This window comes from Electrophorus electricus, chromosome 2 (genome assembly GCF_041902795.1).
Source record: "Electrophorus electricus isolate QZ-2024a chromosome 2, ASM4190279v1, whole genome shotgun sequence".
NCBI lineage: Eukaryota > Metazoa > Chordata > Actinopteri > Gymnotiformes > Gymnotidae > Electrophorus > Electrophorus electricus.
Window position 1 is genome coordinate 31,302,229 of NC_137498.1, and position 16,602 is coordinate 31,318,830.

The 16,602-nt window shown below is 38.7% G+C and overlaps 1 protein-coding gene across 8 annotated transcripts; it reads left to right on the forward strand.

Moving 5' to 3' along the window:
* The first annotated feature begins 6,963 nt into the window (after nucleotides 1–6,963).
* On the forward strand, nucleotides 6,964–16,272 carry pdpk1a (3-phosphoinositide dependent protein kinase 1a). Of its 8 annotated transcripts, none has more exons than XM_027004361.3 (14): nucleotides 6,964–7,095; nucleotides 10,620–10,816; nucleotides 11,017–11,059; nucleotides 11,203–11,340; nucleotides 11,477–11,621; nucleotides 11,764–11,861; nucleotides 12,209–12,284; nucleotides 12,396–12,464; nucleotides 12,891–12,987; nucleotides 13,082–13,255; nucleotides 13,461–13,678; nucleotides 14,051–14,108; nucleotides 14,315–14,467; nucleotides 14,733–16,272. In XM_027004361.3, exons 2-14 carry the CDS (start codon nucleotides 10,640–10,642, stop codon nucleotides 14,844–14,846), a joined length of 1,560 nt encoding a protein of 519 aa, XP_026860162.2. In that variant the 5' UTR covers nucleotides 6,964–7,095; nucleotides 10,620–10,639; the 3' UTR covers nucleotides 14,847–16,272. The 8 variants fall into 8 exon arrangements, with proteins under 8 accessions (XP_026860162.2, XP_081555047.1, XP_035385314.1 ...); XM_081698921.1 differs by having other exon boundaries at nucleotides 11,017–11,055; XM_035529421.2 differs by having other exon boundaries at nucleotides 14,678–14,810.
* Nucleotides 16,273–16,602: the final 330 nt, after the last annotated feature.

Genomic DNA, 16,602 nt, shown 5'->3' on the forward strand with positions numbered 1-16,602 from the left:
TTCTTGCTTATTGTCAATTCCTACGTCTGATTCACACGTGTGGCGTGTTCCCAATTCATTTGTAAGAATGGAAGAATTCTGTGATTACTGCTGCTATCAGTTAGCAAGTGATTGAGAATAGGGGCTCTAAATAATGAAAAGCTTATGGAGACCAGCTCGCACCTATGAATGTTGCCATGTGTGCACACAAGATGGGAAAAGTACTATATATATTTCATTGCAGGTTTAAATATAAAAGGTATGCGCATATGGATTATATGTCTTATGTAAATGTTCATTGTATTTAAAGAGGTGGGCCTCAGCACTCTGGTTGGAAGTAAATTTTGTCGGCAAATACATCGTGTGAAAATGATTCTACAATTTGGAGTCCTCTGTACATTTCTAACCATTACACAACGCTCTAAAGCCAACTCATCAGGTGATATGCCTTTCATATTTGAATATTGTAGTTCAGAGGTATCAGATTTCAGTTCTAATCCAAATGTATTGTGTAGTGTTGTTTTTATAGAGTTTGACATACAATTTGGCTAAACAAAGACTTAATAATGCTTTGACTTGAATTAGGGGTTGTGGGTATAGTCTGAAAAATCAGCAGACTTAATTAATGAAGGACTGGAGTCTGACACCCCTGTTCAAGTTATTAACAAATATATACACCATGTCCATTTCTTTATACACATAAGTAACCTACCAAAAGAGACATGCCTGAGAATATGTAAGGTCTTGTGTTCTTGAGTTGTGGTTATCATATAACAGACAACTTTCTCTGTTTAATGTTTCAGTTCAGGACAGTGGGCTCACATGTAAGACCAATTACTGGTTGACCATTGATTGTTTTTTAAACTCCTCTGTCATTTCCCATGGCACCGAAAATGATTCAAACTGGCTGGAATTTCAGTTAAAACAAAAAGCAACAAGTAAACCAAAGTAATCAGTGAAAATTAATATACCTCATAAATTACATTTTGTATTTCTTTATTAACCTTGTTTAAAAAATATAGACTAACAGATCCTTCTCCCACTTACAGGGAAATCTTTAACTGTTCACTTTTAATTGGAAAGGATCATTACACTTGTAATTTCACAGCCAAAATTAAAATTCAGTCTGTATTCATGGTTACGAATGTTTTTGATATACATCTATGTTCTCTGGAGAACGGCCATAAGAAGTCTAGAATATTGGATTCTGCTTATTCCCCAGCAAAACACAGTGAGTTTCCATTGAAATATGTATTCTGTATCAAGCAATTCATAATCTGTCATTCTGTAAAAATGGTAATCAAACAATATATAGTTTTTGCTGACTTTTGATTACCTTTTGATATGTACACAGAAAATATAGACTATATTCTGATTATATTCTAAATATTGAAGATAATTGTTTTACTGGCATTTGACTTTTTTCACAGTCAAACCAATAACACCATATAATATGACAATGCAATATGCAGCCAAACAATACACCTTCCGATGGATAAGTGGATATGAGAACCACACATATGCTGAAATCTTACCCTTTCAATACATTTTATCATACCACAAAGAGGGATATCCTGACACAGTAAGTTGCATGTGAGACTCATCTCCTGATATTTTCATCTCCTGATATTAAGTTCTGCACAGTCCTGCAGGAATTAAGTACATTGCTACCATTCTTTGCAGGCATTAAGGTTGAATACAAGAACTCAAACAATGTTCAACATTCCAGAAGATGAACTTGAGCCAGGTACTGAATACATTGCAAAGGTATGCAGTGAAGTCATTCCCAGTAGTTCATATGATGGGACAAAGAGTCTGTGGAGCTATCCAGTCAAGTGGAGCACCTTACACACAGGAATATATGGTTAGTGTGATATTAGGAGATTTGTGATTCAATTGAGCTAACATTTTAGTTATGTGCATTAAAATTCAATAAGGGACTTGTCTTTGGAATGTTATTTCATGCCTTCTTTGTTCTCAACATTGTTTAATGTAATTTCCCATGAGTCGATAGAAGGATATTTTACAAGTGGATTCAGATGAAAATTACTGAAAAAACTTGTTAAAGTGTAGAAGATATGTTTGCATAAATCTCAACTCTTTGTAATTCCCATTTTTCTAACAGCAACCCCAGTGTTAAATTCCTGGAGCAAGATCATCATTCCTATCTGTTTGGCTGTGGTACTAACTTTTCTGTTGATATACCCAGTGGCAAGGTAAATATATATGAAGATTCCAGGGAGTAACTGCAGGTGCTGTAGCAAAGATGTAGAGATAGTAAAAATTATAATGTAATAGATGTAATAGACAAGGTGTCATACAAAGAAGTCCAGTTTCAGACAGAGGTCCATCATCAGCTGTGCAAGCAGTCTCTCTCGCTCTCTCTCTCTCTCTCTCTCAATTCAATATATATATATATATATATATATATATATATATATATATATATATATATATATATATATATATTCGCCAGATGGAATGCCTTTGTCATATATACATATACACGTGTCACGTGTATAGTACTTTGCATATCCCAGGAATGGCCATCATACAGTGTTCCTGGAGCTGTGAGGGTTAAGGACTCAAGGGATAGCTCAGATACTATGGATACTTAAAAACCTAAGATCTATACTAACACCAAAACAACTAGTATTGGGAACCACGACACAATGAGTCCATGCACCAAGCTCAACATTGAAGATCATGGCTAAGATGAACAGACTACCAAGCCATAACCAAGTGAAGTACCTGAAAGACTGCTGGAAGATGTGATTGCAGCACTATGAACAATTACTGCTGTGATCATCACTGAGATCAAACATATATGCCACAGCAACATTGGTACTTGAGACGCTTGGCTACAAGATGAACACCATCTAGGAGAAAGTGAATACCATCCACAGAGAAGGAGGATGGAGGCCAAGATAACAGCAACATGGAGAGAAGTCAGCCAGCTATCAGAAATGATGTGTGGTGAAGGTACCTGAGAAGTACAACAAGCTGTCCATTCTTGAGGCCTTGGAGACTGCCAAGCAAAGAGTAACAGCTCTGGGTGTTTGCCTGAAGAGGATAGACAGGAGAATAAACAGGATGCCCACCCATGACCCATACAAAGTGTATGCTCCTTGGCAGGATAATAGCATAAGAACAAACCCACCAAAGCTGGAGATTGAACAATACTGGAAATACATATAGGAGAAGGAGGCATCAAACAACAAACAATGCCTAGTGGTTTGAGAACCAGAGAGCAGACCACAACAACCTCCCTGAACAGAATCCGGTAACCATCACGCTAGCAGATATCCAAGAAATGGTCTTCAATACAAAGAACTGCACAGACAACACCTGGCAGTACAAATGGACCAGTTGCTAACTAATGAAACCCACCCTGAATGGTTAACTGTAGGCTGGACAGTTCTGATCCTGAAGGACCCTCAGAAAATGGCAGTTCCATCCAACTACTGGTCGATAACCTGCCTCTACACAACACAGAATTTCCTGTCAGGCATCATTGCAGCTAAGATAAGTAGGAACAAAGCTCAATACATGAGCGGGGCCCAGAAAGGCATTGGAAAGAACACCAGAGGAGCACATCACCAGCTACTGGTGGATAAAACAGTTACTCAAGACTGTAAGACCAGACAGACCAACCTGTGCACCACCTGGATTGACTACAATAAAGCGTATGATTCAATGCCCCACACATGGATCCTGGAATGCCTGAGGCTGTATAACAGGAGTCTAAGAGCCTTCACCAAGAACTCAACAGGACTGTGGAAGACGACCCTAGAGGCCAATTCAAGTTAATAGCACGATTCACCCTCCAGTGCAGGATACACCAAGGAGATGCCCAGTCCCTACTGCTGTTCTGTATAGGCCTGAACCCCCTAAATGAAATCATCACCAAATGTAGCTATGGTTACAGGTTATGGAATGAAGCAAACATCAGCCACCTTCTCTACATGGATAACATCAAGCTATATTCCAGACAGCTTGATGTTATCATCAAGCTGTGTCTATGTCTATGTGAACAAGACATAGGCTCACTAATCTACCTCACCAGGATATACAGCAATCAGAATGTCACTCGGAATGGATAAGTGTGGTTGAACGGTTACAAGGTGAGGGAAATTAACTAGAACAGAGGGGACTATACTACCAGAGATGTTTGGGGCAGCTACAAGTACCTTGCGATCCCACAGGCAAATGGAAATCATAAAGAGGCCACAAGGAAAGCAGCTACAGCCAAATACACACACAGTGTGAGGCAAGTCCTGAAAAGTCAGTTGAATGGGAGGAGCAATATCTTGGCTATCAGCACGTATGCTCTGCCAGTCATTATGGCATAATAAGTTGGCCAGAAGCCACTGACATCAAGACAAAGAAACTCCTTACAATGCATAGTGGGTTTCATCTCAAATCCAGCACTCTGAAGCTGTACACTAAGCGGACGGGGACTGGGGACTAGTGAACATCAGAGACACTGTCCAGGATGAAACAACCAAGATCCAGGGGTATACCAGGATGATGGCACAAAGTGATAAATTGCTTAGTGAGTACCACAAACAGCAGAAACCCGAGGAGGATGGAAATGAGGAGGAATAGTGTCCATCATGGGACTAAAAACCCCTACATGGTATGTACCACCAACAAATGACTGGAAAAAGATGGGTTGAAAGACAACACAGCCACTAGTCATGGCAGCACAGGAACAAGTTCTGAATACGAGCTCAACAGAGGCTGTTGTTATGTGTACATTTATTATTATAGTGTGTATAGTTTTTTTGAAATAGTATCCATTACTTACGCTGCTTTTTAAAAAGTATTTTTCTGATTTTTGTAAAGATGACTCTGTGAGACATGCACAAAATTTCCACTGTGCTTTGTACTGCCCTAAATAAATGGAAAAAAAAAATCTCTAATCTAATCTAATCTAATCTAATCTAATCTAATCTAATCTAATCTAATCTTTATTAAGACTGTGTTCCTGGCCACAGGACCTCTACTGGCTGGACATATGTGGGTGGTGGACATGTAACATTCCTGTTAGCAGTGCTTAGCTTACTGTTTAGTTTTACCTTCACAACTATGCCACTACCATGTCAGTGTTAGTGCTATATTGAGAATGGTCCACCACCCAAATATCATCTTGCCAGCAATATCCCTGTGGTAAGAAACTGATCAGTGACAAACAGGGTAGAGAGTGGTTGACAGATCAACAGATCAGACAGTTTTTTAATTGTATACATATGAAACACACCTAGCTGTCTAAAAGTCAGAGTCTGTATGCACAGAGAGAAGAAGAGAATTTAGTTTGAAGGCAACTCTTTGAAATGTGTGTGTGTGTGTGTGTGTGTGTGTGTGTGTGTGTGTGTGTGTGTGTGTGTGTGTGTGTGTATATATATATAACCACACTTTCTTTTTGCAGCAGAATGAAGATTAAAGTGATCACTTGGCTATCAACACCAACTCCATACTTACACTCACTTCACCATAAAGATCATGGATCTTTCCAGGTAGTACATCTCACTTTAAATAGGTTTCATGCAATTTATCCTTATGAATTTAATGTGTACTGATTGCCTTTTTGTTTGTAGGGCAGAGGGTTGAAAGGTCACATGCAACAAAACTGCAGTGAAGAAATTTCAACAATTGATATGATATCAGAGCTCACAGCTGTAAAGGAGGACCCAGTAAAGATCTGTAACAAGTTTTTCATAGCCCAATGTCGAACACCTTATGTGGGCCCCTCAGTGGAAGCCTGGGTCCCCTTCAAAATGCAGGAGCCAGGCTCTGAAACAGGCATGCCTTGTGCTGATATCAACTTGCTGCCAGATGAGCGCCTGGGAGAAAAGCCTGTGTGTTTGCAGACAGATGATGCAGACATGGGATTTCTGTCTCTGGCAGACCTTGAGCCTAGCGATGAGACCTCTTCACCCCCTGTTGCTTTGACTCCAAATCTTGCATGTTTTACTCAGAATTACTGTACATTAACAAACACTGCCATTGGCCTTATTCCCACTCTAAGCGCAGGGCCACATGGACCTGATCTGGTGGCAGATACTCATATCTCAACAGATCTGCTAAAAATGCAGTTAGAAGAGAATACAGAAGTGGTTACATTGACTCTTGACAATTTGCAGTTGTCAATGGAAGAATGACCACGGTCATATATTCTTAATGAAATGTTTCCTTCGCTTTAAATATCATATAAGACCTATTATTTGCCCAGTAAACATATTCATAACCAGCTTTCTTGCCTGGGCGACCTATACCTAAGTTAACTAGAATTCCACACAATCGCCTTGTTTATGAGCGAACATTATACCAAATAACATACTGCCCTCTGCTGGCTAAAATATACTGACGTTTTATTCTATACCTAAGTTTCTTCTCCCTGTATGATACCCATTGGATTGATAATTAGGGGATCTATACGCTAAAACGTAATCCCGTTTGAGCGTCACTTCATTACTTATTCTAATTTTTAGAGTTGATTATTTCTGATTTATAAAACATCACATAATCATGCACTCTCAACCTATACTGTAGAGCTTTAAGAGCATTCTCATAGTAATAGATCTCAGCCTTGTTACAATAATAGATAACAGTAATAGGTCTTCAGATACTTAAATTACTTCCCAAAGGTTTTGAAGAAAACCTACCTATGAAATTCCCCCCATCAATCGGAAATTACTCAGATTTGTTTCAGCTTCGTTTAAGCAATTTTTCACTTTTTGTTAGCGTTTATTTGCTTTTATTGTATATAGCTCTTTCTTAATATGTCGTTCAATAGCTTTCACAAGTTTTTGTGATCAGTGCAACTGAACTGTGTAATATTTGTAAGATTTGAAAAATGTAGCATAGACCATATAGTTTTCTACTCACTTAGCTTATCGACATGCCTGTTGGTTTACCTATACAACACGGTAAAGGTAAGTGCAATACAAATAAAGTTTTATTATTGTCACTGCTTCTTTGTTGCTGTGTGGTGAGTGACGTCAAATTTGGAAGATGAGGGGGTTGACACAACCGTCATCCATGGCTCTGTAATGACTACATTTTTAACAAATCTGGTTGTAAACTTCTATGGCAAGGACCTGTAGTCGAAGAGTGAGTATAATAATAATCATTTAACCTTCTCTCAAGAAAAAAAAAAAATAAAAATAAAAACATCAGAACAGTGCTTAGCATTTTCTCTTGGGACTGAACAGCCACTTGTTTTCAATTGCGTGTCAAACTACTAACGTTGCAGAAGTTGCTAGCTAGCTAGCAAATCAGCTTGCGAGTGTTTCGGGAAGTGTTTGACTTTTTGTTTTGGGCAAGTTCATGCATTTTGAATCCAGTGCATTTTCATCACACGTTTAATCTGTCTCTATCTGATGGTGACCGCTGGCATTTTAAACTATGACATCCTTTGCCCCATAATGGGAACAAATTGGACTTACTGCAAAAGTCCCTCCCTGCTGTTACAAGTTAACAACAAACAGCACCGTGAATAACTTAAGTTAGCTATGGCTAGCTATCTAGCTAACATTGCTAGTCACTTCAACTTTTTAGCTAGCTAGCTAATGAATTGTAGCAGTCATACATTGAACGTTTAAGTTAATGTGTTGACTACATAACTAACTACCTGCAACGTTAGTTCCCGTACGAACATTCTAGCTAACTAACCGAAAAGCTTGGTAGGTTAGCATTAGCTGACTGGAATTTGCACGAATAAGTCGGCTATCGTAGCCAGCGCTAGCTAATTAAATCAAAGAAAACTGTAATCCCATAAAATTGATATTTTATGAAATGTACCTAACGCACGTAGTTTATTTCTAGTTACGTGCTTACACAGTTTCGTTGTTTATCTCACAGTCGCTAGCTAGCGTTACTTGAGTCAGCATTCAAATCTGCAATATTGGCCACTGTTGAAGGTATTTTTACATCTGTAAACAAAGCAATGAATTGTGGGCCGCAGCTCACGACTGCCTTTGTAACAGGGGGTTCTAAAACTGCATTTTGCTGATCTTCGTTGAGGCAGCCCCAAGTACGGTTAATGCACTGTTGTCTATAATTCACAACTTGGTCCTTGACTTAGGGTTGCTAAAGTAAGCGGATAGAATGTTGCTTTTTGGCTCCCGTGAGTACCTTGTCTGTGAAGTCCAATGTTCAAATAAATAAGGGTGTTCTATAAAAGTGCCTAAACCTTTGAACTGAGTCGGAACTGAAATCACGCAACTCCGAGTGATTGTTCACAAACGTAGCCTTATCTGAAAGTAAAATGCAAGACAATGACTTGATCTCTTACCTTACTATCTGCATCGGGTTAGCTGTTCCCAATTTAACTAAATCACCAGCTAAAGTGCAGATAGTTTGCATAAAACTGCTTATTCCAGTTTTGTATTTAAAAGAGTGGGCTTCGGCTACTCTCTTGAATGTATAATAATAATTTTGTCTTAGGATCTGAGCCAATCCTTAGCCTTTCACAGTATACTGGACGTCTAAGTCTAGCCTGCTTGCTTCAGATGTGGAGCCCCATATCAATTCCAGAGTTTGTTCACTTGTCCCTTCCACAAGAGACAGACTCCACATATTATATTTAATATGAGTAACATTTGTACATAAAACAGAAATGTGTAGAATACCCTTTTGTTTGCAAAACAATATTAATTTAATAATAAATTTGGAAAACTGCACTGGCTGACATTTATATCTGAGTATAGCATAAGGTTCAGAATGGAGCAAACTGGTACCAACTTTGCTTGAACTGCATTCTCATCCTAATGGCCTCTTGAAGGACAACACCCCAATGAAGAGCAGTGAGATGGGACTAGAGAAAAAGCTTATTACGGTTTGCTGTTAACTTTCTTTTTACTTGTCCCTGACGAGCTAAAACCGCTTTGCTGAAGTAATGAGTGAGGGTAGCCTCATCATACTGAAAGGTCTGCTTTCAGCATACAGTATGGCATGAGTAGCAGCATGTGGTAATTGTGGACATGTGGTTTTAGTCTCCTAAAACATTTATCATTTTTTATGTTTAGATTAATGTTTTCCTGAGATGTTTTAAAAGTGCAGAAATGTTGTAAATACTTTTATATAATTTTTTTAACTAGGCTGCATATGTTGCAGTTGTAAAGTTGTATGCTGAAGCAACTTTAACCCATTCCTTGACTAACTTTAGTAAATACAAATACAAATGTATAATTTTAACAAACATTTGTCTCACTGCCTTACCATCTGCCAGATATTGAACATCTAATTTGTTTCTGGCAGTGTCTCTATGATCTGTGATGGGTGGTTCACATTCCCTAGTGTTCTTACATGGAATGGCTCGTGTTAATGCTGATGCTGCTTTACAGAGACACAGCATGAGTGTTTCTGGGCACTGTTCAATCTGTGCACTTTTCAGACTCTTAGTGTTTGCTTGTGATATTTTCATGTAATGTGTATCTATTTAAAAGGCAAGGATGACCTGCAGTAAGCCACAAATATCCAATGCATTCTTTTCAAATTAGAGATTTTTAAATATTAATCAATATTAATGTTTGTCTGTATTAGAATTTCTTTTTAGACATATGGCAAGTTTCTGAAACCATTCTGAACCTTAAGGTTGTGAAATGATGCATATCACATTGTCCTTGTGATTTTGTCTGTGTGATATTATCCAGTTCCATGTACAGGGACGCCTTCTATTTTGTAAGAAGGTGTGTGTGTGTGTGTGTGTGTGTGTGTGTGTGTGTGTGTGTGTGGTGGGGGGGGAAGTGGGGTTAAGGCTCCTATGGTTTCTGTGGTTGAGTGTTCTTGATGGGTTTTTATTGTAGGGTGGTACTTGCTGTGGCAGGTGTCTGGAAAGTACCAGACAGCCACACTAATAAGAGAACCTTCTCACAGTGCATGTTGTTTTGCTACACTTACAAACAAATGAGGACTGATCAGCTTCTTGTAGGGAACTGCGCCTTCCTTAATTTACAGGACTACCAGCTTAATGCTTTATAATGTTTGTTTGTTTTTTTTTCTTCCATGTTTATTTTAGTTAAAATAGCAGAAGGGGTTAACAGGGCTTTTTTTTTTTTTTTTACCTGAGAGGAGTCTGGTGTAGTAATTATCTGCTGGAAGTTTACTGATGTATTTTTGCAAATGTAATGGATAATTGACATGCTACCCTGTTTTTCCTGTTATCAGATTCCTCTTTTGGTACTCCATAAATTACTGAAGAGCTATTTTATGGTTCAGTTTCACAAATTCAATGTGATACTTTAGCTTGCATCCCAGGTTATTATTTTTAGCACATTATCCATGTTACTGAAAATGATTTGTAAGTTTATTTAATTATGTGATGTTACTAACAGGCACAGATGGCTGTGAGCGCTAAGACTAATTATTGTGAACTTTCTAGACTTTGTAGTATTGTGTAGGGGGGAATGAAAAGTCCTTAGCTGGACTGTATTTTCCAGGCAGGACAGGCACACAGGTCTGCTGTTGCTCTCTAAACAGCCAGTGCTCAGCCCTGACTCTGAACGGCTCAGAACTGCTTTATCCACTGCTGCCTTGCTGCTCACCAAGAGCTTCTTTTCTCTTTTTTATTGCCTTTTGTTTGTAGTGCGGGAATCTATACAGTTGACTGTGTGTGTATGTGTGTTTGTCTACAGCCCAGCGTGGCTCCCTCTCCATGGTGAGGGCCCGGGTGAGCCACAGCTGCCAGCACCCCGTCAGCATGCAGGCCCCCGGCGGCCAACCCGGTACCCAACCATGCACACTACCGGCCCATCAACCCCTGCAGCAACACAAGAAAGGACCAGAGGACTTCAAGTTTGGCAGAATCCTCGGGGAAGGGTCGTTCTCCACCGTGAGTGAGCTTGCTCTTCATTTGATAGTGCAGTTTACTTCTTGGGTACAATTGTTAACTTAGTTGCCCATTCAAAAAGGCATTTCAAGTGATGAACAGATATTTCATCAGGTACTTGCTCTCGGTTTTTGCATATTTTTATTTGTTTTATAGTTGCTTTCTCTTGCACAAGAGTACAAGATTTTCATTTTTTATTTCAGGTTGTTTTAGCAAGAGAACTGTCTACAGGAAAGGAATATGCAAGTAATGATTTTTGTTACACAGTTCATAAGCACTCTTCAGTATGGTGCAGTTCATTTTCACTGTTTTACTCAACCTCTTCAGGTAAGAGACAAAGTTGTCTAATCTAAATTATCATTATTACTCTTAATTTTTTATCTTTTTAGTCAAGATTCTGGAAAAGATGCACATTAGAAGGGAGCAAAAAATGCACTATGTGAAAAGGGAGAGGGATATCTTGTCAAGTTTAGACCATCCCTTTTTTGTAAAACTCTACTTCACATTTCAAGATGTTGAAAAATTATGTATCCTTTTTGATATTGTAAAAGGTTGCCTGTGTTTACACACATTACTGGTGTACTGAGATGATGATGATATTTTTATTTAGTGTTCTAATCATCTGTCCCTAACCACTGTCTCTCCTTAACCTGTGTCTGTCAGATTTTGGGCTTAGTTATGCAAAGAATGGTGAACTGCTTCGATACATTCGCAAAATAGGCTCCTTTGATGAAGCTTGCACAAGGTTCTACTCTGCAGAAATAGTCTGCGCTCTTGAATATCTGCATTCAGTAGGAGTTATTCACAGGTGATTCGTTGTTGTATGGTTCCAATACATGAAATTCTGTATTTGTGATGGATGATGTTTTTAGATGGCTTTTTGTTTGGGGTTTTTTATGTTTGTTTTTGCTGTTTTTGACTGCATTGCTATATTTTTCTCTCTCTCCTAGGGACCTTAAACCGGAAAATATTTTACTGAATGAAGAGATGCACATTCAGATTACTGATTTTGGAACAGCAAAACAGTTTTCTTCTGAAAGTACTCAAAGTAACGTCGACTCCACTATGACTACTTTTTTTCTTTGTGTCAACTTTCCTCTTCTCCAGGCAATGTTTATTCCACTCTGCTGTGGTTAACTTGCCTTAACCTCCCTGTAGGTCTGAGATTAACTTTTGTTTTTATAGAGACATTAGCTATAGTCTGCCCCTCAGCACCAAAACAGTAAATAAGGTTCATAGTGTATGCATGCATTTCAGAAAGAAAACACATGGTCACCGTAAGACCCTGCCCTGTTTATATCTGTCAGTCAGCAAAGGCACTGTGCCCACTGGAAGTCAGTGCTCTGGAACTTCTCATGCTTGTTGACTATAACTGTCCTCTTTCTGTGTCTCCAGCAAGGGCAAACTCCTTTGTGGGTACTGCGCAATATGTTTCTCCAGAGCTGCTAACCAGAAAGTCCGCCTGTAAGAGGTGCTTAGCCTGGACACATTGATAAGAATGAGTCTTTCCCTCATATTTCACTTTTACATTCAGATGTAAAAAGACAAAAAACCCAGCTAGTTTTGTGTTGTATGTTTTCAGTTCGGACCTCTGGGCATTAGGCTGTATAGTTTACCAGCTGGTGGCAGGGCTGGCACCTTTCAGAGCAGTGTAAGTCACAAACAGCTCTCCCTTCTCCTCTGTCCTCCTGCCATCTCTCTAACGCTGTGAGTGTGGCTGGTTTGCCTGTCAGCGCTCCTGCAGCCGGGGAGCGCTGTTGTAACTGCAGTTTGTTTTCCTTTAATATGAAAAACATGGTGTGAAATAACAGGAAGTAATGGCTTTGGTGTTTATGACTTCTGTGTTTAGTGAGTTTGAAGGCTCTGAGAAAACCTCAACCAATGTATCACGTGGGGCGTCTCTGTCACAGTTACGATACAACTCACAGTCTTGAATGGCCATTGAAAACAACAAATAAACATCATGTGACTGTGCAGTCCCCCTGCTCATTAACGTTCTTAAAAACACGGTGTTAATAATAGTGCCACTGTATGAATGAAAGATTTTCTTAATGTCTTTTTTAACGTCTTTTCCCAGGAACGAGTACTTGACATTCCAGAAGATAATTAAACTGGAGTATGAGTTCCCAGAGAAATTCTTTTCTAAAGCGAAGGATCTGGTTGAGAAGCTATTAGTGAGTTTGCTCATGAGGTGCCAGAAACCAAGCACTTTGCATTCAGCTTCCAATCGGAAGTATTGTTAATGGCATTTCAATGTTGCTTCTGCAGAATTTAGACCCAGCCCAAAGGCTGGGCTGTGAAGAGGTGGGAGGCTACAATCTGCTGAGAGCTCACATGTTCTTTGAGGGCATCTCCTGGGAGGACCTTCACCTCCAGACTCCCCCAAAGCTCACTCCCTACCTGCCAGCCATGGCTGAGGATGATGAGGAGTACTATGGCAATGTGAGTGTGTTTTTTGTTTTTATTGTTTTTTTAAGACAACAAAATGGGCTTGCAAGCATTAACAAACTATGGTCCAGTTTCCATATCTTCATACATTCAGCTGTGAGAGATTGTTCAGAGTGTTACCCTCAGAGTGTACAGTCAACCTTATGCTGTGATACTTTGGATTACTCCATGCTCAGTACTGGAATATGTCATTTGGCAGTATGATAACCTCCTGAGTCAGTTCGGGAACATGGAGGTGGTGCATTCCACACCCCTGCCGGTCCTCACCGTGCCAGCTGCCTTGTTCCCCCGGAGGTCCAGCAGCAACATTGAGCAGTACATCCATGACCTAGACTCCAACTCCTTCGAGCTGGACCTGCAGTTCTCCAGTGAGGAGAAACAGCTGCTACTGCAGAAGCAGACCACTGGGAACCCATGGTGCGTACTGTAACGTGCTTCCAGCCATGTGCTTGTAAAATTTTGCTTTTGCAGTTTTTTTAGCATGTTAAACATTTTTACTAGAGTGATTTGTGTGTCCTTGATGTGCGCTGTGAACATATGCATTTTTTCCAGGCAAAATAAAAAAGATTATGCTGTTGACATCAAGTTAATTTTTTGTTCAGCCCATGAGTTTGAATTCATCTCACAATTAAAGTTCAGCAATGCATTGTATTCATATTAATTGTATCCTCTGATTGGACATTATGGAATTTCCATAACCCTACTCTGAATTTAGACTGAACAGTGGGTTTGTCTAGTAAATAACCCAACTACCATTTAACATGATCTTTCTCTTCTTTTTGTTTCAAGGCACCAGTTTGTTGAAAATAATTTAATACTTAAAATGGGTCCAGTTGACAAAAGGAAGGTGAGGGACTTTAAACTCTGTATCTGAAATTTTGTCAAAAGAGTGTAATGTATAGTGAGTATGAATACAAAGGTATTTGCTTAAAGCAGCATAGCATAACATGTGGTTGTCTCTTCAGCCTTGGAGCACCCTCTGCAGTCTGTGTTTGTAATGACAGTGACCTTGGCAGTACTATGAAAGTATTGCTTGCATTTCTATGACCTCAGGGGCTGTTTGCTCGCCGGCGGCAGCTGCTGCTGACGGAGGGACCACATCTCTACTATGTAGATCCTGTGAACAAAGTCCTTAAGGGAGAGATCCCGTGGTCTCCAGAGCTGCGACCAGAAGCCAAGAACTTCAAGACTTTCTTTGTCCACACGGTATAGTTTCAACTGTTGTTCCCTGATATTAAAGCAAATTTACAGCACATTTTTTTGCCTGTTGAACTTCAGGTGTAAATATGATGGATTATTTGCTAAAGGCAAAGGTGTGATTTTTGCTTGTTTGATTTAAAAAATGTATTTACATGTGAGAATTATTTGTTCTCGTGAATCGTTTGTTTGTTTGTTTGCCTTTGCATTTCATGCCAGGGATGAAATGGAAACAAACAATCCTCTCCTGATGCTGATCTCTATCCCCATGCAGCCAAACAGGACCTATTATTTAATGGATCCCAGTGGCAATGCTGACAAATGGTGTAGGAAGATCCAAGAGGTATGGGGGAAGATTTACCATAACCATCAGACCGAGGGAGTGTAAGAAGCTGCAGGGAGTGTCCTTCTCCATCAAGACATATCTTTTATGAACTGATCTTAAATCTCTTGAAAGACTTTGGCTGTTCCCTGAAATATTACATTACAAGGATCACATTTCAATATTAAGTTCAAATTTATGTACACTCTTTTGTATAAGTGTGTTCACTTTGCTTATACTCGCTAGCACCTTGCTCTATAGGTGAAGATTCTTCTAGTGTTGGGCTGCCGATTATCGAGACTATGGGTTATTGCACTGTGTGTCTGTCTGTGTGTGTGTTTGTGTGTGTGTGCGCATGTATGTATTTAAAAAAAATATATAGTCAGAATTCCCTGTTTACTCTTTTAGTACAGAGTACTCTACCAGTGATAGTGAGGCTGTGGTAAATTGGAATGTCTGTAACCACTGTGTCTTATAGATGGTTCTTCTATGAGACATGCCAGTTATCTTTTCATTTTGTTGCAAGAAAAACAACTACAGTTTTTGCAGTTTTGCAGTTCATCATAGACCTAGATTCTGTAGACTTTGATGCTGTATGTTGTATTTGAACCGGCCACAAACTAAAAAATAACGATCAAATGAAAGCTTAAGTAAGTATACGATGATGAGATAGAGTGCTGTTGCTTTTGCAATATAGATGGAATCCTTTCTTCTTATTGGTTTACAGATGCGCTATATATATATATATATATATATATATATATATATATATATATATATATATATATATATATATATATATAAATTTCTTTTTTTTTTTTTTTTTTTTAACAAAATGGAAATGCAAGTAAAGGTGTACTTGTTTTAGGTACATGTTTTTCATTTTCCTTTAGTGAAAGTTGCCATTCTCAGCTGTAAATAAATCCTGTAAGTGCAATCTTTATATCGAAAAGGTTACTCAATTCCCTCAAAGAATATGGCAATGTTTGGGTTTGTCATTTAGTTGGGTTTTTTGTTTGTTTACTTGTATGGGGGGCTTGTTGTTTGTTTTTGTTTGTTTATGCATTTGGAGTTCTACCTGGTCTGTGGCCGAATATGACTGTGATGTACATATGTAAAATTAACGTAACACAATGTTACAGGGATACAGGGATACACATGTTTTATATTTTTATTCTTACATGAGGTTATTTGCTGATAGCATTTCAACATGCTGTTTCTTGTGTTATTTAAATTCTAATATATGAACCATGTTTTAAGAAGTTATCTTCGGGGGCCATTGTGTATGTACTGATATGTAATGCCTTTGATTCAATATTTACTGTAAACAATGTCCTTTCTTTTTCATTGTAATTTTCCTGTTTGATAACTCAATTATTTATTTCAAATTTAAGAAATATGTTTATTCTGCTGGGGTTTGCTTACTTCAATTAAATTGAAGATTTGTTCCACATGAACTCATGGAAAGTCATATAATAAAAGGGTATTACTATTTCAGAGTAATGTCTTGCACATTATTCAGATTTCTTATTTACCTTTTGTATGAGAGCATCTATGGGCTTCAAGTCTTTAAATGCAGTGGCTCAAAGCTCCATATTAAACCAAACCGGACTCTTGACTAAGTAAAGGCATATTTTGTTCAGTAGAGACTAGCTAACCCCAACTAAAAGCTCCAAGTACCTGTGATTCGTAGATATGTACAAAAACATGAAGTCTGAGAACATGAATGTATTTTTAGCCCTCTATAACCATAATCCATGGAATTCTCTGAAATATGCACAAAAGCATGATGAGGCAGATTCATAAAAATTGATGCCAAATT

What these genes read in the sequence shown, in the direction of transcription:
- pdpk1a (XM_027004361.3), top strand. Translation starts at nt 10,640, where the DNA reads ATGGTGAGGGCCCGGGTGAGCCACAGCTGCCAGCACCCCGTCAGCATG. An exon ending in TACAGGAAAGGAATATGCAA is followed by an intron (nt 11,060 to 11,202) that starts GTAATGATTTTT and finishes TTATCTTTTTAG; the next exon opens with TCAAGATTCTGGAAAAGATG. An exon ending in AGAAAGTCCGCCTGTAAGAG is followed by an intron (nt 12,285 to 12,395) that starts GTGCTTAGCCTG and finishes GTATGTTTTCAG; the next exon opens with TTCGGACCTCTGGGCATTAG.